The sequence below is a fragment of the Desmodus rotundus genome, chromosome 2 (genome assembly GCF_022682495.2).
Source record: "Desmodus rotundus isolate HL8 chromosome 2, HLdesRot8A.1, whole genome shotgun sequence".
NCBI classification, from domain to species: domain Eukaryota; kingdom Metazoa; phylum Chordata; class Mammalia; order Chiroptera; family Phyllostomidae; genus Desmodus; species Desmodus rotundus.
The window spans coordinates 165667681-165690097 of NC_071388.1; the positions used below are offsets into that span (position 1 = coordinate 165667681).

Consider the following 22417-nt stretch of genomic DNA (forward strand, 5'->3'; position numbering starts at 1 on the left):
TCTCTAAAGAAATGATTGTAGTTAAGTAACCATGTACAGAATTAAGAAATCAACTTGATGAAACACTGTATGGTTCTTCCTCACCTTAAAGGTACTTTTACAGTTTTAAAAGTAAAATATTTCCAGGACAAATTTCCCAAGGACTACAAAATCAAAACAAAAACAGAAATGTGTTGCTAAAGTGCATCAGGCCTGTGGTCTAATGTCAAGAAAAAGCACCAAGCTTTGAAGATAATTACTTACCACGTTTTGGTTAATAAGATGTGCCACAAATTTTGAAGCAGTCAGACAAAGTTGCTAAAAAGTGAAGGTAGAAAAAAGTTAATCTATAAACTAAAACCAATTTTCATTTATCCTAGAGCATCTACAGCTTACTTACACACTCCACTTAAAATATGTACACGTAGGATAATTTTTTCATTAAAGTTAAATAATAAGAACTAATACATATGAAAGAATGTCATTTCTGGCAAAATAGTTATAATTCTACAGCGATAGCCATCATTTTTGTGGCTCATCATTACTGGCCACAGACATTTAATAGAACAAAGAAAAGCTCTCATGAAATATGCAATTTTAAAAAATAATTCCCATGTAGAAATCAACATTGCTCACTACTGTTGATACTGATTTTTTAGCCTGTCCTTATGTGGCAGTCTACTTATAATCCCATCATATATACCTTATCATTTCTTCGATAGCCTTTTCGAAAATTAAGAATTAATCTCTTGAGGATTAATTCTCCAATTTGTGGAAATTTTGAGTTGATAATCGCAACTAATGCTGCATAAACATGGGTGAAGATTGGAGAAGCACTTTGTGCTTGCAAAACAGATCTGGACAACAGGCCTCTGTTTAAGAAAAAAAAGTCAACAATAATCACCAACTTCATCAGAAGAATAAATACCTCAGTTAAAATCCAGTAATATTATTCCTCTGTAAATAATCACAAATGCTAAATCAGGAATAAATTTATAACACTTTATGTAGGATGTTTGTCTTCCTAATAAATAAAGACTGCTTTTGAGAAAATAAACTTCAATTTGTGCTTTTATAAAACACATTTTACCACAATATTTTCTTCAAATTTTTTCTTGAAATATAATTCCTCTTCTCCAGCTTGACTGTTATATCTAGTCATAAATGTGAGTTTTTAACTTCTTAGAAATAATTTAATATTTTCAAAACAGTGAAAGAAAAAAAAGGCCTGCTTCAAAAGTACTAAGTTTAGACAATGTAAGATTTCCACTTTTGGTCTGTTATTTTACGTAAAATTATGTGATTAAAGACAAATCCGAGTGGCTCCCATCTTTAAGCTTATTTTCAGTGAAATAAAAATGAAGATGTGGAATACTCATATGAAAGATAAAAAACAAAGCTCTGCGAGAATAATGCTGAAATGGTGACGGGAAAATAAAAGGTTCTGCTTTAATTTATTTGAAATAAGCATGTTTGTCTGTACATTTGATATGGAGAGAAGTGGGCTAAATAATTATTTTTAGCAATATAATGACAAATAATTATTGGACTGCCAAAATGCAGGAAAACACTGTCTCAATAGTTCTTATGTTTAGGTATGACAACTAAATCATTAGAGCCTAAAATGAGAAAAGAGAACTAATGAATTATAAGACCTTAAGCAACCCACATAACTGTTCTGAGTCTGCTTCTTTCTCAATAAAATAAAAGAGCTCTCCCTACTTTTGAGAACTGTGGCTGCCCTCGGGTCACCTTTGTATACCCCCAATACATACTATACCTCACGTTACACCCTCAATGGTTTTTGAGATAAGAAATCAGGATTGTGTGATCTTTTAACATAATATATAGAATGAATACAGGAAATCTCTATTTCCTAACCCTTTTAAACATCACAATTACTTAAAACCACATAGAAAATGCTAAGTCATTCTCTTCTGCTTTTCTAAAATTTATTACTGATCTTCCTCATTTCTTTCACATTCTCACTTTGAATCATTAGAAATCAAACTGGTCTGGGGTCATATATACACACACATATACACACATACATATTCACTATTCCTCATGAGTTTAAATTACTGGAAGAATTCAGTAAATAAGTGTGCAAAAATCATTACATCACATCAAAGCTTCAACAAGCCTCAAAAAGCAAAAACTCCACACAACCTCTAATAGTAAAGTACAGATTATTTGTTAATAGCTTACATTTTTATAAAAACTGCATTTTAAATATTTTCAACTACCTTTGAAATAAAGTAGCATAATAAATCAATGATTATTATTCATGTAGTGATTATGTTCCTTTAAAACAATACTATGAAGACTTCCAGTCAAGATGGAGACATAAGGAGACATACTTACAGAACTATAAGAAGGATCAAAACTAACCTCAAAACAAAAACACCCAGAAATGCCAGAAAATTGAACCATAAGGAAGTGCAACAATCAAGTATTTAAAGAAGCCATATTCATCCAGAAAGGCAGGAGGGGCGGAGCTGGAGAGCCACGGTGGAGAGGATGCGGTGTGACAGTCCCAGATTCCTGTGTTGTGTGGTGGGTAAAAATCAGGAGGGATACCTTGGGAGCAGTGATCCCAGCCCCAGGCCAGACTGCACAGCCCATGGTTCCGGTGCCAGGAAAATAAAGCCCCATAACATCCGGCTGTAAAAATCAGTGGGGGTTAGGAGCAGCAAAAGAAACTGCTGGTTGTTCAGGAGAGTCTGTTTAAAGGGCTTGCATGGTCCTAGAATGTAAGCAAACCCACCCACTCTCAGAACAACCACCAGGGCAACAGCTAGAAGGGTGGCAGTCACAAACGGGATATGGGTAAATTGACTGGAAACAGGGCGAGTGTGGAGCAAGCCTCCAGCAGCCAGGCAGGAGCACTGTCCACTGTCCAATCCTTCCCCTACATTTAGAGCCACAAAGCTGTGAAGCAGGTTGCCCCACCCTGGTGAATATCTAAGGCTCTGCCCCATACAACCAGTGTGCCAAAACAGGGAGTCAAAGTGTCTCTACCTAATACACAGAAACAAACACAGGGAGGCTGCAAAATTGAGGAGACAAAGAAATATGGCCCAAATGAAAGAACAGAACAAAACTCCAGAAAAAGAACTAAATGAAACAGAGATAGCCAACCTATCAAATGCAGAGTTCAAAACACACTGGTGATAAGGATGCTTAGAGATCTCATTGAGTACAGCAAAGCGTAAGAGAAGAAATGAAGGCTATACTCAGTGAAATACAGAAAAATCCATAGGGAAACAACAGTGAAGGGAAGGGAGCCGGGACTCAAATCAACGATTTGGAACATAAGGAAGAAATAAACATTCAACCAGAACAGAATGAAGAAACAAGATATTAAAAAAACAAAGAATGAGAATACTCTAGGCCATCTTTAAAAGTGCCATCATCTGAATCACAGGGATGATGGAAGGAGAAGACGAAGAACAAGAAATTGAAAACTTATTTGAAAAAATAATAAAAGAAACCTTTCCTAATTTGACAAAGGAAATAGACATGTAAGTCCAGGAAACACAGAGTCCCAAACAAGTTGGACCCAAGGAGGAACACATCAAAACACATCATAATTAAATTACCCAAGATTAAAGATATGGAGAGAATCTTAAAAGCAGTAGGAGAGAAGAAGAGAGTTACCTACAAAGGAGTTCCCATAAGACTATCAATAGAATCTGATCTCTCAATAGAATCTTTGCACGCAAGACAGGATTGGCAAGAAGTATTCAAACTGATGAACAGCAAGGACCTACAAACAAGATTACTCTATCCAGCAAAGCTATCATTTAGAAAGCAAGAGCAGATAAAGTGAATCCCAGACAAGGTAAAGCTAAAGGAGTTCATCATCACCAAGCCCTTACTATATGAAATATTAAAGGGACTTAAAAAAAGAAGATCAAAACTATGAACATTAAACTGACAATAAACTCACAAGTACCAACAAATGAATCTAAACCAGAAAACCAAAAACAAACTAAGCAAACAACTAGAACAGGAACAGAATCATAGATACATAGATCATTTGGAGAGCTATCAGCTGGGAGAGGGAGAGGAGAAGATTGGAGGGAAAAGGTACAGGGATTAAGAAGCATAATTGGTAGGTACAAAATAGACAGGGGGATGTTAAGAATAGTGTAGGAAATGGAGAAGGCCAAAGAAATTATATGCGTGACCCATGGACATGAACTAAGGTGGGGGGGGGAACTGTTGGGAGTGAAGGGGGTAGTGGGAGGAGAGGAGCAAAGAGGGAAAAATTGGGACAACTGTACTAGCATCAGTAAAATATACTTAAAAAATAAAAAAATAAAAAGAACTAGTATGATATATACTATAAATAAAATAGCTGATGCTTACCTTCCTCTAACTATATTTTCTTGAAGAAGTTCTTGAATAATAATACCTATATTAGAAATGTTGACTTTGTTGATAAGACCATTGATTGACTTCTTTAGGGCTTCCCAGCTCATCCTCTGGTATGCTAAGCTAAAATGAATACATTTAAATAAAAATTAAAACTAAGACAACAATCAAATAGTAAGAGGTTATAATAAGAACATAACAAATACTTAGTTTTTTATTTTTAACATGATTTTCACAAAATGACCCCGAAATGCAGTAAAATGTTACTAAATAAACAGATATACTATATCCGAAGCTATTTGACTTTTATGTACATATAATGTTTATATACAGACTACTTCCCTTTAATAACATATGACTACTAAGGATATGTAAGGACAATCTCTTATTCTTATGATCATGTATATTGCAATTTACAACATTTAATTCATTAGTCAGATTCAATACGTGCTTACTTTACATTATACTTCATGAAAACTTGTCTTGAAAGAAAACATTTTAAAATAAAAGCTATTATTTTTATTTCAAATAATTATCTGAAACACCCACATATAAACCTAAAAAAGGAAATTTTTATTATATCTCTATTTGTAAAAGCATGACAGAAAAAAAATTAAATGTTTTAAACTACAATATTAAGAAGTGATTATAGGAAAGAGGGAAATGTGAAATCACGAGGCTGAAAGACTGTTCTAAATATTTTAAAGAACATCTCTACATTTATGCAGTAATTTCATACTATACCAGCTGAATGTCAGCTATACTCTTTTTTAACTAAGATCTTAGGTAAATTTTTTAGACTAATTGGGTATCTTTGGTTGAATGTAATCATTGCAAAAGCCTTTTAATATTAAAGCTCTAAAATTCTATGGTTTTTATAATTATTTCTCTGTGAAATATGATTTCAGATGCAGTCTTTTTTTCCTTACATATAGCTCTCTGATGAAGCTGATAATATATACAAATACATAGGTTTACAAAGAATAACAATCATACTGAAGTGTTTTTAAAACATGAACAGCAAGGACCAAAAGTTTGATACAGTATTCTCTGTGCTTCTTAACGCATAAAATAACAAGAAGTGGTGGTAAACCTAATAACTATCTTTGAGGAATCTACTTAAAATTTCATTTACTGCTGACTGTCCACTTTATTCATAAAAAGACTTGGATTAACAACAATGTTTCTGGTCTTTTACAATTAGGACTGCTTTGGACTGTATTGGAGACAGTGAATACTTCTCACTAAGGCTGTCACTACTGCTTTCTACGAGAGCTACAAGCCTGCATGATCATGAAGCTCCCACAAACCACAGAAGCCATTTCCAAATCTCTTCTCCACATAAAACCCCAGGCATCACTACCAAGTGTTGGAACATGACACATAAAGAGAACCTTACGAGTTTTAAATTTAATGTTATCTAATATCCCTTTCTAGCACATATTTTTTTACTTTACTTCAAACTTTTATACTTTATTTTATATGACATTTCTATTACAAGCTCATTCTTGAAACAAATTTAATTTTGTTTATATAAAGTTCTCAAGTACTTTTAAGCTGCCATTAAAAAATCCAGGGAAGATGTAGGAACACTTTCTTGGCCCACCTAGAATCCGTTTCTCTTCAAGTACAGCTATCCTCTAGCCCAATCTTTTTACTAACTACCTGGCAACTGAGTGACCATTTCAATCTTGAACCATACTTTACCTAGATGGTATCTCTTTCCATTAGAGAAAAAGGTCTTAAAAACTTAGCTGTACTTTCCTATATAATGCCTCAACATCCCAATTATTTTGAAAAAGGGAAGGAGAAGTATTTTGAATGTAAATGTTCATATATGAATTTTGATTATTTGCCTTAGTGTAGCAAAACATTACAGTCTTAAGATGTTATGGCCTAAGAAAAGGAAGGAAAAGAGAAAATTGTCTACTTAGCTTCATGGATTAGTACAGGGGTTGGCAAACTATACCCACGAGCCAAATGCAGCCCACAGGCTGTAGTCTGTTTCTGTAAATAAAGCTTTATTGGAACTAAGCTACTCATATGTTTATATATCATCTATGGCTGTATTCCCAACAGAGCTGAGTAGCTGCAACAGAGATAGAATAATAAACAAAGCCTTAAGTGTTTACTATCTGGCCTTTACCAGAAAAAGTATGCCAACTCCTGGTTTGGTCAAACTGAAAAGATTCATTTTAGGTCAAAAATATCAATACTTGATTATCCAGGAAAAATAGACACTACTTATATGCAAGCATGCAATTAGGGAAGAAATAATGTAAAAAGAGTTAAGTATCTTTCCTCAAATTTTTAAATTCATATGCATAAAAAAATAAAGAAGTTATGAGCTAATGTCAGGACAAATAGTATGAAAGCGCCAAAGAAGCTTATGGAGTAAAAAAGGAAACAAGTCTGATTTGAGGGTTCTATCATCATTGTGGACTAACGTAAATTCTCAACAGTCAAGGTTAATTACACCATAGTTCACTTTTTTTTTTTCCCAATGAGGGTATCTTTGCCTTGTATACTTGAGTGAAAATCAACATGCCTGTTTTTATCTGTAATCTGTTCTTGCATCATCCTGAGCTTTGCAGGAGGAATATATGCGCCACCAGTACGAGTAAGAAGAGGATCCAGTTCATCTTTCTTCTTCTTTGCAGTAGGTTCATCCTGAGCAGAGGAACTCCGGGTTACCGATGGTTCTGGGGTTCTTCTCCCAGGAGATGGGGATTTCCGGGACCTTTTCCGATCCATCTCTCTTTCTCTTTCTCTGCGTTTTTCTCGGTCCCTAATTCTGTAACATTAGATTTTTGAAAATGGTGAAAAGACAATATGAAATACATTCTTAAATGTATTTCTGCATACCAAATGAGTGAAACCATAAGTGGGTCCCAGAAATTCAGACAAGGAAGTGGTTTGGAATGGTGACAAAGTGCTTCACAGAAAAAAGGTAATGTAAATTGGGTCTTCAACACTTGACAGAATTTATATTGAGGGCAAGAAGGGGAGGAGGGAGAGGGAAGGGAGACTGGCTTTCTGCAAGTAGTAGTACACAGAATAACTACTGAAAAACTGAGCAAGTGTGTCCAGGCCAGAGTGAAAAGAACAGTACGGAAACAATAAAGAATCCTGTGTAATAGTAGTTGAAAGGACAAGTTCAGCAACACACTAACTTTTTTATATTGAGGAATCATTACTAGCTTTTGAGTGGGACAGTGACAAGAAAATAGTGTTTCAAGAAGACAAAATGGCCTGTGATACAGATGATGAATCATATAAAAGAGAAACTAGAGTTTATTTCCAATACTGATGATTTAAGAGGAAAATTTTTGTAGAAAATGTAATGTTTGAAAGTATTCTTGACACAACTGGTATTTTTATTAGAAATCTCAGAACATCAGAAGTTTGTTTATTTGAGACAATTTTCAAAGAAAATCAACCATTTCCTAACCACAATTACTCTTCCCTATTAATGTAGGTGAGCATCCTTTCTTAAGCTAACACTTTTAAAATAATCATAGAACTACCAAGAACAGGAAAGGGAAATCCTTGCTTTTTATTACTTTTCCCTAGAGAAGGGTTTGTCCACTTAGCTATTATTTACGTGTACTGCCTTGGAAACTCAGATCATTCTGCTCATGCTCTGTACTACCACGAGTTATATAAATACAGTAAGTAAAAGCCGTTTCATATTATCATTACAAAGATTTTCAAAATTTTTATTTATTTATTTATTTAGAGGGGGGGGGAGGGAGAAAGAGAGGAAGAGAAGCATCAATGTGTGGTTGCTGCTCGCACGCTCCCTACTGGCGACCCGGCCCACAACCCAGGCACGTGCCCTGACTGGGAATCAAACCAGCGACTCTGGTTCACAGGCCGGTGCTCAATCCACTGAGCCACACAAGCCAGGGCAGATTTTTTAAATTTACTGATTATTAGAGATAAAGGGAGGGAGATAAACACTGACTTGCTGTTCTACTTCTTTATGGATTCATTGGTTGCTTCTTATATGTGCCCTGACCAGAGATCGAACACACAACCTTGGTGTACTGGGACAATACTTTAACCAACTGATCTAACTGGCCAGAGCCAAATATACTTTTTCTATAGTTAAAATTTCCAATACTAACCTTGACTCCATGCTACCATCATAAGAACGTCCTCTTCTTGAACGCTCATAGTCTGACCTGCTGTAATCAAAGTAATCTCTATCCCGAGGGGATCTTTCTTGTTCTGCATATCTAATACAGAAAACAAGAAAACCAAAGCTGAAAACAACTAAGTTATATTTAGGAAAGTTATATATTCACAATGTAAAACAACTCTATGGCTAAAAAATGTGTTATCAAATTATCTTTAAGAGCTCATTTTTGATACCCATTCATTCAGTCTTGATTATAAAAGATTTCAGTTTGTGTACAACAAAACCAATGCTGGAATTCACTTAACCAAACTTGTCATCCTGATTCACACTGTACTTAGTAAAGGATATACAGGTATCATACACAGTTAGCATGAAGTCTACCCTGCAAATGACTTCTGCTTAGTCTGTATCTACTCGTTTTATCAGGACACTGAACAAATGAGACCAATGTCATCAAGTGGTCTCTATAAAGACCAGTTTAACTCCACTGCAAAAGACTTTATTAGCTATTAATCTTGAAATTGCGTTTTTGGACAGCAGTGATAATGAATTAAAATTACTAGCAAACAAGGATGAGTAGTATAAGATCTGCTAATTGAATCTTAAGAGTCAATACAATAAGAGAACCTCAAGAGAAGTTAAATACGCACCGACATAATAAATATATACTAACACAATCCATATTTTATATATATGTCTATGATTAATTTATATACACACATAGACCTATGTGTAGAGAGATTTCTTTTTTTTAATAGACAGTAGGTAACTGATGAAAGATGGTAAGTAGTTGCAAACCGTGGTAATTAATTTGTCCATTAAACAAAGGTTTTTAGAGACAGCAGAGTGGAATAAGAAGAAAGCGCATATGAAGTGAGGAAGAGATTAGAGAACTGAAAGAAAGCTTAGAAAGTGTTTTTCCCTTCATAACTTATTTTTAATGGTCACAGTTTACTAAGTGAAATAACTGAAGTCCCATATGAATGCATAATGACTATAATGGTGATATTTCTGATCTTTGATCTTAACATGATTATGATGATATATAAAAAATATTTTAAAGACTATAAAAGACCTATTTAAAGGTAAAGGATAGTAGTAACAGTAAAAGCAACACCTCAAAATAATATGATTTTAACTCAATTTTCCATTTTAACACTCATTCTATCTTGTACTGAAGATAGTAAAGTTCTTCACTCTCACTTAAAAAATTATTTAAAATCTACATTTACTAGAAAGTTCTAGAATAGTCAGTCAAGAATGATTTGTCCTCTGGCACTTGGCTATTGTAAACTGTGCTGCTTCACAGGGGTATGTAGGATCTTTTGAATTGGTGTTTCAGGATTCTTATGGTATAATCCCAGCAGTGGTATATCTCACCTATAACTGGAACCTAATCAACAAAACAAACAAGCAAGCAAAATATAACCAGAGACACTGAAATGAAGGACAAACTGACAGTGACCAGAGGGAATGGGGGAATTGGGATAAAGTAGGAAAACAGGGGAAGGGCCATCAAGGCACAAGTATGAAGGGCACATGGACAAAGCCAAAGGGGGTAGTTTCGAGGGTGGGGTGGGGGGCATGGTTGGGGGAAAATGAAGACAGCTATACTTGAACAACAATAAGAAACATTAATTTTTTAAAAAAAGAATAATTTGTCCCCAAGCCCACTCAAATAATATTCTTTATAAAACCATAAAAAAGCAGCTGTTCAAACTAAAATTAGAAACCTAAGAGCTAAGTAATTTCTTAAGCTTATTATAAAGTACTTAAATTGAATTCATATCACAGAAAACTGTTTACCTATCCTCTGGAGAGACGGTCCTCTGATATGAATTACTGTTTTCCCTTCTGTCATGACCTGAAGAATGCTTTCAAAGGGGAAAAAAAGAGGAAGCATTTAAAAAATTATGTTAAAAAATACATACACAGTGAAATATGTATCTCAGAAAATTGGAAGTGCTTTAGTAATTACTTCAAAAAATCTGTTTTCACAATGGAGCAAATACCCTTTTTAACCAAAAAAATTTAAGGTAGATGAAAATATTTTCAAATTTTCAATGCCACTTGGATGATATTTTACTTATTAAGTTTATATAAATTATAAACTTATAGAATACCATTTTTATAAAGACATCTCCTGTTGAAAAATAAGATCAAAGCTATCTTTTGGTAAATACATGACTAAGGGCCAGACGTTTTCTAGCAAGAGCTCGCTTTTGTGGTTATGCCCAAGTCTCAATACTGAACTTATCTCCTTAGTTCCTTTGATTTATAATAACCACAACTTTAGTCCAGGTTAAAGAATCTAGATAAAATAAACGCCCAGAAGAAACAAACTTTTATATATTTATGATATTTTTTTGTTTTAGGCAAATGTAATTATTTGAGTGTCTGATATGTATGGCACTACATTAGCTCTAAGGATTTGAAAGACTTGATTCGAAAGATACAGCTCCTATGTCAAATCCTTTGAAAAAGAACTGACATACAAGTAACTTCAATATAACATGAGATTGAAGAGACATGTCACAGGAGACAGAGATATGAACCATCTAGTTTGGGAACATATCCTAACTTAAAAATCCAAATATATTTAAGAAGCCAAAATATTTGTCTCTATAAGTAGGTGAATTTTTTATAGCACTGGTCAACATTTATATTGATAAGTTTTTTTTAACAAAATTAAAATAATTTCATTAACCTAAGAAAAATAGTAATTTTTTAAAAGTATCTTGATCTTGAAATCTAAGAAAAAGTACAACAAATAATGAGTAATGTGTTTTGTATACTTACATCCTTGTCTCCTTAAGGGGAAAAAGGTACATTTAAAAATAGAAAATTATACTGCATAGAAATATAAACAACTGCTCAAGCTTCCTCTTATTTTATGATAATGTATTAATAGAAGTTTTAGTCTAACATTATCACAATTCCCAGCCTCATTAACTAGTGAATTTTTCAAATAGTATACACAAACCAGATTCACCTATGTAAGTGAAAAAGCATGTGATCAAATTTACAATTTACAGTAGCCATAGTTAGGTTATTTTATACTCAATGCAACCATCTTAAAACCATGTTTCTAATGTGTATAAGAAAGTTTTAAGATTCTTTCACTTAGCAACACAATGAAGTAGAAATGTTCAACATGTATACATAGGTTTCCATAAAACCTGACTTCAATATTTTAAGCCAAATATGGAGCACAAGATTCATTCATTTCATGGTAACATCAAACATAGTATTTACTGATGATTTACTGTAAGACAAAGCCCTTCCTGTGTAGACACTCTGAAGCATACAAAAGATAGGAAAAGCCCTCAAGGAATTTATGATCTTAAAGGAAAAAGATGGTTATAAAGTATTCCAAAATTAAACATATCAGATTACATGTTGCCGAGAGAGAGAGAGAGAGAGAGAGAGAGAGAGAGAGAGAGAGAGAGAAGAGGAAGAGGAAGAGGAAGAGGAAGAGGAAGAAGAAGAAGAAGAAGAAAACAAGAAGGAGTAGGAAGAGGAAAGAGAAGGCGTAAAGAGAAAGAGATAATAAAACTGCAAAATCTATTTTTTTTTTTACAAAGCAGTGCAATTATTTTGATTACATTAGGGAGATGGCCTCAATTCTGTGCTAATGATCTTTAACACATCTCCGCAACATCTGCTGTAAACAAGAAGGAGAAACCAAAAATATTGAAGTCGTGAATAGGGATTTCATGAATACGATCAAGTTAACAGATGACTGGCCCACATGGTAAGTGCTAGCAGGAGATCTGGAGTATGGCACAACCACTATGTTACAGAGTACGGAGGGATGACAGAGGGTAAGGGGGACCTGAACTGGCCTTTAGTTGCTGAATAGGATTTCACTAAGTGAGAAATCATTTTTAGGTATGATTCAAATAATAATAACCAGAATTTCTCAATTTCCTTTATCATGGTTTAGATTGTAAATCAGAGCAGTAGTTGAAAATAACATATTGCCAAAATTACCTTTAAAAATTCTCTAAGTTGTTCATCTAGCAAAACAAATACGGTACATCATGCAATCACTTGTAGTCTACCAACACAGAGAGCATACAACTAGGTGAATGAAGCAGGGAGCCTGGGTCCAGAGGCTCTGAGCATCTATTAGGCTCAGGGGACAAATCTTCAAGAGTAAGGGACAGGAGGGGCTGAAGGAGGTAGGGAGCTTGCTTCTAGCTACCCAAAGAAGCTACAGTAAGACTCAATGGAAAAACAAGGAATCCTCAGCTCAGATCTCTTGAACTTTACACATGAATCCTCAGCACATCAAGGGAAGATCTGAGTTTCACCTGAGGTAACACTGGGTCCGACCTGATAGTGAACCTGCTTGTGGCTAGCAAGATAGACAGAGGGAGGCAGACTAAACTCAGAAGTGGCCCATAGCCAGCTAGCTCAACTGGTTAGTGCATCACCCCGATGTGCCAAGGCTGCAGGTTCAATCTCCGGTCAGAACACATACAAGAACCAACCAATGAATGCATAAATAAGTGGACCAACAAAGCAATGTTTCCTTCTCCATCTCTTTCTCTCAAATTAATAAAAAAAATTTTTTTAAAATAAAATAAACTGAGAACTGACTAGGAGGTCCAAGCCACTACACTAAGTGTAAAGGATGTACTGACTGAAGACACCCACTCCTAGGTGGAGGGGATATCAAAGAGGACCCACAAGGAACACAAGAGGGAAAGGTGGAGAAGCATAGTCTAAGAGGAACAGGAAGAAGACTCTGAGAGTGATTAAACACTTCTCTCTCTGTATAAAAGGTATCAGTCTAATCTGAGTGCCCTAATCTAACATGGCTCAGTCAAGAGTCAGTTCCACACTAGGTCATCTCCTTATGTCCCCAGCTCCTAATACAATCTGCCACTTACTAGGCTTACAATTAATTAATTGTTTGAGTCCCAGTGGACCAATGAGTATCAGTCCCAAAGAGGCAGATTTCAGTTAACTACACATAAAAGTTGTCTACTGACAGATGGGGCTACCTTTAGAGATGGGGAGCCTTCTGCCAAAGGAGATATGTAAGCACAGATGGGATGTCTACCTAGCAGGAAGGCTGGACAATGTGTCTTCTCACAGTTGAGAATTTAGAAATGATGGCAGCAGAGCCTGCCTTAGTCTGTAAGTCTATCAATTCAGTTTATTAAGCACTTAGCAAGCACCAGGTATTCTACCCAGTGCCTACTGTTCAGGAGCTCACAATCTACTGGTTCTCTTTAAAGAAGGGTTACAGGTACAGAGCTCACAGAGAAGTGGAAAGGAGAAGTGCCTAGATTTATAATTAAATAAAAACACACCTTCTCCTTTAATCACTCTGAGACCCAGGAAGTGATGTGCCTGCTTATAGATCCATGAAGTAGAAAAGAAAAAGAAGTGGAATGGTTTGCTCTCCCACTAAGTCCACCCGCAGCAGGGAAACCGTTCTGAAAGCAGTTGGACTTAGACTGCTCTGCCCTCACCCTCTACTATGCTCCCTTTTTCATAAACTGCTGCAGCCATGCTAGACTCTTTGCATTTGCACATGCTGTTCCCTCTGCCTGGCACATGCTTCCCCCAGACATCTCCATGGCTAACTCCCTCATATCCTTCAAGTCTTTGCTTAAATGGCTACTTTTTCAATGGCCTTCCCTATTAAAAATTGCAACCTCCAATGATGCTGATTAACCTTAACCCATTTCTTTTTTTCATAAACACAAGTCTAGCACTTAACACTCTGACATAACTTACTTACGTTTTAAGTTTTATAATTTATTGTCTCTTCCCACTATAATACAAACTCCATGAGAGCAAGGATTCCTGTTTTGTTCACCTTTTTACCCAAAGTAGTTAGAACAGTCACTGAGACATAGTAAGAATTCAGCAAGTATTTGTTGAATGAATATATAATGTCTACAGGAGAGCACAAGGATAAAGAGCTCACTTACACATGTGAAATATGCAACAAAAGGCTCACCCTTAGACAGATCTGCAGGAACTGTGACCAATTGAGGACACAGTTTATTGCATGCTCATTGAAGAAGGCATGTTCTTTAAGAAGAATGGTGGAATTTCCGGCTGTTACTATTTTTCTTTTTCATGTGCCCATTCACACACACTTTGTTGACTGATGCAGGTACTAATGCGTGTGTATACATGTACACACACACACACATCCTGTATGTTCTCTCAACCGTCCTTTCAAACACTATTACTCCCATTTGACCAAGTATGTACATTTGAAATTGTGTAGGTTAGAGGTGTGCCACTCAACTGTCTGCTTTCAATGTCCAAGTTCTATACATGCATTTTTGTTTAAGGGATAGGTAATTAACTACAACTTCATTTTTTTATCATAAGTTTCACACACTTACCTTTATCTGTGCCACACTACTTTTCATTTTCTGTTGCCAGTGGATCCTATAAATCAGACTCCTAAGCTAGTCCAGATAACAAGTACGAAATGGTATGAATTCTTGACAGTTTACTTTTTCTGTCTGCAAGGGTCACCTATGAAATATACCAAAAAATGCTTTGTTAACTTTGACCACCTTAGTTTTGTTAGTCAATAGGGAGAGGTATAATCAACAACTTAAAAATCTAAAAAACCTTTAAATAGTTCCACATAATGTATAAAGAACACATATTAGTAGAAAAGATTCTGAACAATGAGCAAATAATAAAAAGGACATTATGCACAATAAAGTATTTTATTCTAATGACTGAGAGGAACAAAAGTTAGTAACTGCTATCAGATAACTTTATTCAGCTTGTCCTCAGTGAAGGATACTTGTATCTACATCATAAAACAGTATTGTGACATTATTAAAGAAAAACAAGTGAACAGAGGAAACAATTATAAGAGGAACTTTGTATACACTGAACATAAATTATCCAATGTTCCCATATAAACTAAGAATGAAATAGCCAGTGTTCTTGTAGTAATGGTCACTCAGAGATAAATATACTCTGCATGAAAATATAAGATGCTATAGCATTCAAGTCTTAATATGATCTACCAAAGGCACAAGGCTTCAGACATACGCACTTATGAGAACTACGTATTTGGTTCAGAATAAACAAAGTCATCAACGTTAAAAGCTAAAAGAGAATGTCTTTCAATATCCATCTGTTAAACAAATGTTAGGAATTTCTGAAAAATTGCTGAATGTTATGTTTACATAGAACTGCCATTTAAGCATTCTATTGGAATTATATATCTAAGTGGTTTATAGTTTATGAAAATTGCATATTTAAGTGGCTTTTACTATGGTGTATAGAAACGCAATTACAAAAACAAAATGAAATAGAAGAAAATAAAATTAAAAGATGTAGATAATCTATAGCAAGAACTGTACTCAGTACCAAAATAATTGAATCAGAAAAAAATTTTAATTTGAATGCCAGAAAGGATGTTACAGATTATCTGCTACAATTTCTTCTTCTTTTTTAATCCCCACCCAAGGATATGTTTATCGATTTTTAAGTGAGAGAGAGTGAGAGAGAGAGAGAGAGATTGAGAAATGTCACTGTGAGAGAAAAACATCTCCCCTACACGCCCTGACTGGAAATTGAACCTGCAACCTAGGTATGTGCCCTGACCAGGAATTGAACCTGCAACTTTGGACGCATGGGACAATGCTCCAACCAAATGAGAACCCTGGCCAAGGCCAATTTCTTCTTCTTAACCATCAGAGTACTGAAGGTCAGATAAGTCATTTTAATGACCTAATAAGCTGTAATAATTACTGGTGAACCCTAAGTAAAAACCTAACTTGAGGACACCCAATTAAGTATTCTTTCATTAGACCAGGTATACAAATATCCTCAACACTATAAAGTAACACAGGGCTGCTACCATTTAAATGGATGGGGATGTACAGAATAACAGGATGTAAGTCAAGGAAAGTTTCCATTACAATGGTTAGCATGATATCAAGGTTAGTACATGCAATATACATGAGCCTTTACAAACTTATCAATGTATAAAATATAATTTCAATCTAAAGCAACTACCTCCTATGTATTTGCAGCTGCAGATAGGCTAATGTGCTGCTAGATGACCCCCAGATGGGAGGAAGCCACAGAAGGGGAGCTCAAAGTGCTGGTTATAAATTCTCCCAAATCTCTGACTATTCCTGTACCAACACACACACGAAATAGAGTTCCTGTTAAGGATTAAAGAACTAAACTCAGATGTGAACAGCTAAGAGAGAATTTGCAATTTAAGTCTAATCAAGTTAATTGCCTAAAAAGTCACTACTTCTCAGACAAATGTAACAGAATGCAGTCTTCACATAAAAAAACCTCAACTTATCAGAAAACTGTGGCCTAATTTTAAGAAAAAAAGACAATCAAAGATACCAACACTGAGGTGACCCAGATGTTGGAATTAGGTTTTAAAAGCATATTCAAAAATGCATAGGAAAACAAGTTTGCAAAAAATAAAAACAGAAAATTTCAGGAAAAAACTCCAAATAACAACATAAATCATATAAGAGAACAAAACTGAAATTTCAGAACTGAAAAATATACTAAATGAAAAATTCACTGGATAGCTTTAACAGCAAAATGGAGAAAAAGGAAATTCAGTGAGCTTGAAGTAAGATTAAAAAATTATCCAATCTAAAGAACAGAATGCCCCCCCCCCCAAAAAAATTAACAAACAGTATCAGGGACATGTGGAATAATATCAAAAGGTCTCATATATGTGTAAAGTCCAAGAAAAGAGAGAAAAAAATGGGATAGAAAAAATTTTAAATTTAAGAGCCAAAGTTTCCTCAAGTTTGGTGAAAGGCATAAATTTATTCATCAAGCTCAGAGAATCTCAGAGATAAATCCAGCCTTTATATTTACATTTATCCCCGGCAGGATAAATATAAAGAAACCACGCTTACACACATAGATACAGATTATGTATATTAGTCGAGTCAAACCGCTGATAACCAAAGATAAAGACAAAATCCTGATAGCAGCAAGAGAATAAAACAGATGTTACATACATGGAAATAACATTTGAAATTACTGCTAACTTCTCATCAGAAACTAAGGAGACTAGAAGACAGCAGAACAATCTTTAAAATCCTGAAAGATAAAAAACTGTTAACCCAGGATTCCAGCAAAAATACTCTTGCACTACAAGAAATGCTAAAGGAAGTTCCTTAGGCCGAAGAGAAATAAAACCTGATGGAATTCATTTTTTCAGGAAGAAATGGAGAACAGTAGATATGGTAACTTTCTCAGGAAATAAAAAAGACTACCTTTTTTATCTAAAAAACATAGGTCGGTTTAAAGTAAAAATTACAATATCTCAAGAAGTTACAGGGTATGTGTTATAAAGACAGAACCATTTACTGCTCCAGTGACTCTCCAGTTTACATCCTATGCCCACCCCTATCCCGACAATGACAACTACCTCCAGTCTCACAATGTAAGTACCCTTTCTTAAGCACCCCTTTTGAGGCACCACATGATTCCCTATAGTAGTAGGCTTTCTCCCTTGCTGCAGCAAATTAATAAATTAACTTTGACTACTAATTAGGTATCTTACTGGTGAGTTCTCATTGGTGGGCTTTAACATACAAGACAAATGAACCACTTTCTCCAACAATTCAATGGTGTGGAGGACAAAAAAAGAAAGAGCAGGACAGTTATAGAATAAATGAGACTAAACAAATATGTGGATCTTGAATTGAACAATTTGCTCTAATCCGGAATGGGATATTTTTATATGGTAAGAACCCATGTTAACTTGAATTCAACACTAACTCAATTGATTAATATCATCTATTCAGCCTTCTTTCTAAAAAAAAAAAAAAAAGGTGATCCGAAGTTCTTATCTCTACACTGGGAACAAAATAATGGAAGAGAACCCTTTCTAATCCAGTAAGATTGTAAACTTGCTGACAATTATCATATTCACATCATGGTTTTCTGTGTAAAAAAAACGGGAACTGGGTGGGATTTAGAGTATCAGAATTACCAGCATTCTTTTACGGATTCCTACAGTCTTTAATGTTCCCAAGACATCCAGAGATTAACTAATTAACTACATTTCCTATTTCAGAAATCAAAAATGTGTAATTCAGAATAAGATAACAATAATGAGTAATGATAAATTATTGCATCTACAAAGACATTATACTCGGTACTCTTATTATATAATCTTTTCAAATCCTCATATGTAATCTGCCTTGGTGATTTTTTTTTTTTTTTTTTTTTTTAAAGAAAGAGGGGAAGGGAGGAAGAAAGAAAGGGAAATATCCATAAGGTGCCTCTTGCCGGCGCCCCAACCAGGGACCAGGTCCGCAATCCAGGCATGTGCCCTGACTGGGAATCGAACCAGTGACCTTTTGCTTTGCTGGGCAACGCTAAACCAACTGAGCCATGCTGGTCAAGTACCTTTTGGTCTTATTTTTCAATGGGAGAACGGAGGTACAGAAATTTGAAGCAATGTGTCCAAATAAATTACAGCTAGTAAATGGCAGAGCTAAAATTCAAAAAAAGTTTAAATGCCAAAACTATCTACTACTCCAGCCCAATGAAAATGCCAACATTAGTAAATCAACACCAAACTGGCACGTTACACAATGTAAACAGGTATGGTCTCTACTATCCCGAAAATGTTCCTATCCGAAACTGATGATTCTTCCAAAATCCCAGATAGCCAAAGTTTTGATGTTAATATGAGACACTACTTCATTTTAAACATCCATAATAATAATTTTAAAGATACCTTTATTTAGTCAGCATACCTAGAAGTCACTATGACTAGATATAATACGAGACAAATCACTTCACTCTTTTGTGCAAGATTTAGCATTTTCCTTTGAAATCCCCCCTCAATCTTAAATCTGGTTTTTCTTAACCAACCAACACATTTTTTAAAAAATGTTTTTTTCCTATGTATTTTATTTCAGATTTACCTTACTTGTTTAAATTTAATGAGTTTTCTTTCTGATCAGTGTCAAATTTTCTCTTTCTACCCTTCGACCATCATCACCCAAATAATATTCTGGCAATCAAGTAGTTTGTTACATTTCCATGTCCCAAACAGTAAGTGTGAAATTAACAGTATTTTAAGGCAGACTGCTACTGCAGTTCTCACAAAAGAAAAAAAAATGTATAAAGTTCTATCACCATCCAGATTTACACAGAATACGCCTCTAGGGAAATTCTGAGAGTTCGCCATGTGCATGCTTGATACTTGGACTAATTGGAAATTCCTGCAAAGAGGGCAATTTATCTAGAGTTTATAGCTCTCACTGCTCTCCTTAGCACCACTATGAGGATTTTATGATGAATTATTAAATTTCTCTCTCCTTGTCACAAGTAAGCAACTCAGCAAAATCACACCTACTCTCCTGAGCAAGGAAGAGATTCTATAATAAGGACATGCAATTTAAAAATGATAATCTTTCTATCAGTTTTACCAAGCATCAGAAATCAAAAATTTTAATAACATTTGTAAGGACTTTAAACTGTTAACTGGAAACTGAAACTACAAATTCTACAATTATCTCAAAAATTCAGAAAATGAGAAAATGCTCAACCAATGGCTGAAATGCACTATTTTCTATATTAATTTAGTAGAACCCATCTACCATTGTCCCTTAGGAGTCCTCAACCCAGGCTGGAGGAACTCAACAAAATATACTATCATAAAATTGTTGAAAAGAAAGTGGATTCCCTATAGTTTGCCCTTCTGCACTCTACATAGTAACAGCAGGCTTGGCAAACTTCAAACAATGTAATGCAGTTAAAAACACCCCAATTCTTAGATGTCCAATGGAGAGAATGATAATATTAACTAACAGTCAAACTAGTTAAAAATTTGTTCTAAATGCAAAAAAATTAAAGTGAAAATACAAAAAAGGAATGGGAGGATAGGGTCCTTGGGAAAACCCACAAACAGAATCCAAGCGCTGACCCCTTCCCAAGAGTGGTGTTCCTCCTCAGGAACAGGCAGAGCGGCAGACTGGCCACAGTTCTTAAGCATGAATGACAAGACTGCTCTAGCCCTTCCCTGTCTGTACTAAAGGAAAACCGCTTTGTTTAAGGAAACTGTTTTCTTATTTTTTTTTTCCTTGCTTTGGATATGTACATATGAGTTAGAAATTTGCCCTATGATATGCCACATACGGAAAACGATGTAAGTTGACTTTAGCATGGTTCACAATTTCAGGAAAATAAAAAGGCCAACACACTGCCATCTCTTTCAGGAGAAGTCACCAGGTACAGGGTGACAAACACTTATCTGCAGTTCTGAAATCTGAAGAGCTCTGAAAATATAAAGATTTTTCTTTTTAACCTTGTGGCAAATTCAATTGGCGGCAAAATCTGACATATGCCACCTTGAGACTTCATGGGATTCTTGATGTGGTGCAGAAATATTAATGTGTTTAATTAGAGGACGTTGCCCAGGACCCCAAAAGGGGTATTACTTACTATATCTGTACTGTATTTCTTCCTTAAAATCTCAAAACTTCTGAATATCAGAACAGTCTGACTCCAAGAATTACAAGTAAATAACTGCAGAACTCTCCTCCCCGTTGGGTGTTCCTAGTCTTTGCACACTAGGAGCACGATCTGACTCATAACCATCTGAATGACGGGACACTCCTGTGTTCAGGTGCAGGGCTGAAAGCTGTGCAGATACTATCTGGATACTGTTTCGGTTTTGTAAGTGATGAGGAATAAACACGATATAAAAGCCTTTGACTAGTCTCTGACTCTGCGTAGAAGAGGAGATGATACCAATTTTGGGATGTGTCATGAAAGATGCAGATGAGTAAAAAAAACAAAATCAAAAAGTTCTTACCTTTTTAATGAACTCAGAGATACCAATATCCATACTAAAAATAACTAATTATAAATGGGAATAGCTATTATATCCCATTCATTTCCTACATCATGAAGCCAGTCCATAGTGTTTGGTATTTAAGTAACCAAAGAACATAAGGTTAGTGATATGATCATTTGGATATGTATTTAATTATTTTTTTAATTTGTTTGCTGTTACATAGGAAGATCCTCTAACGTCCTCCTTTTCATCAGAATATAGACTCTATGAGAGCAAGAATTTGTTAATTTTTTGTTTGTTTCAAAACTTCTATCAGCTATTTCTTGGTTTATAGTATTGACTTCACAGAGTTTTAAAAAAATTATACATGTTGAACTTTACTGATTCATTTAAATATAAATTATGACATTTATGAGGCAAATTCCCTTAATCCTGCCCCCTCTCTAGTTTTTTTTTTCTTCCTTAAACAGCCAATTTTTTTGATATACAAGTCTACATTTGATGCCACCAATTCTTAACCTCCCATTAATTCCACTTACCCACTGAAGTCTTTTCCACTCCCACTACTCCAAAGTACTCATCAAGGTTACACAATTACCTTTTTGTTGCTAAATGCAGAGACCATGTCTTTCTTTTATCTGACATCACTCCAGAATTTGGTAGTGCTAACCACCTCTTCCTGAAGTTCTCACTTTTCAACTTATAGGGACACAGTTTTACCTGGTTTTCCTCATGCCTCTGTTCCTCTGTTCATAATAGTAAGTAAATAGTAAATAACATTTACTATTGCATAGAGGTTAATCTTTGCTCATGGATTTTTATCTTTGTTCACTGCCATGTTCCCAACATAGAAAGTTCTTAATACATATGTTACATGAACATGCCTAATCTTTTCTCCATATTCCCCCCACCCCCACATCTTCAACTAACTTCATAAGAATGATTCTTACCCCAGCCCAATCTTCTCTAAACTTCCAAATCCTTAAGTCCAGATGCCTATAGGAAACCTCCATACGGCTGCTTCTGAACTGGACTCATCATTTCCTTCTCTCATCATACCAGCTCTTCCTCTAAGTCAAGACATCACCTATAAAGCTATAAGTGACATT

The 22417-nt window shown here is 35.1% G+C and overlaps 1 protein-coding gene across 2 annotated transcripts in view; it reads right to left on the bottom strand.

Annotated features, from left to right (window-relative positions):
• The window catches only part of CWC22 (CWC22 spliceosome associated protein homolog), a 51654-nt gene that overhangs the window by 23934 nt on the left and 5303 nt on the right, over positions 1-22417 (bottom strand). Inside the window, exons 2-8 of one of the 2 annotated variants that reach the window (XM_024561529.3) lie at positions 14881-15016; positions 10310-10377; positions 8490-8600; positions 6908-7153; positions 4354-4482; positions 683-851; positions 244-297 (exon numbers count right to left, since the gene is read on the bottom strand). In XM_024561529.3, coding sequence (XP_024417297.2) covers positions 244-297; positions 683-851; positions 4354-4482; positions 6908-7153; positions 8490-8600; positions 10310-10377; positions 14881-14907 — 804 coding nt within the window. In that variant the 5' untranslated portion in view covers positions 14908-15016. Of the gene's footprint in view, positions 1-243; positions 298-682; positions 852-4353; positions 4483-6907; positions 7154-8489; positions 8601-10309; positions 10378-14880; positions 15021-22417 lie in introns of those variants that run through there. The other variant, XM_053918821.1, reaches the window with a different exon arrangement.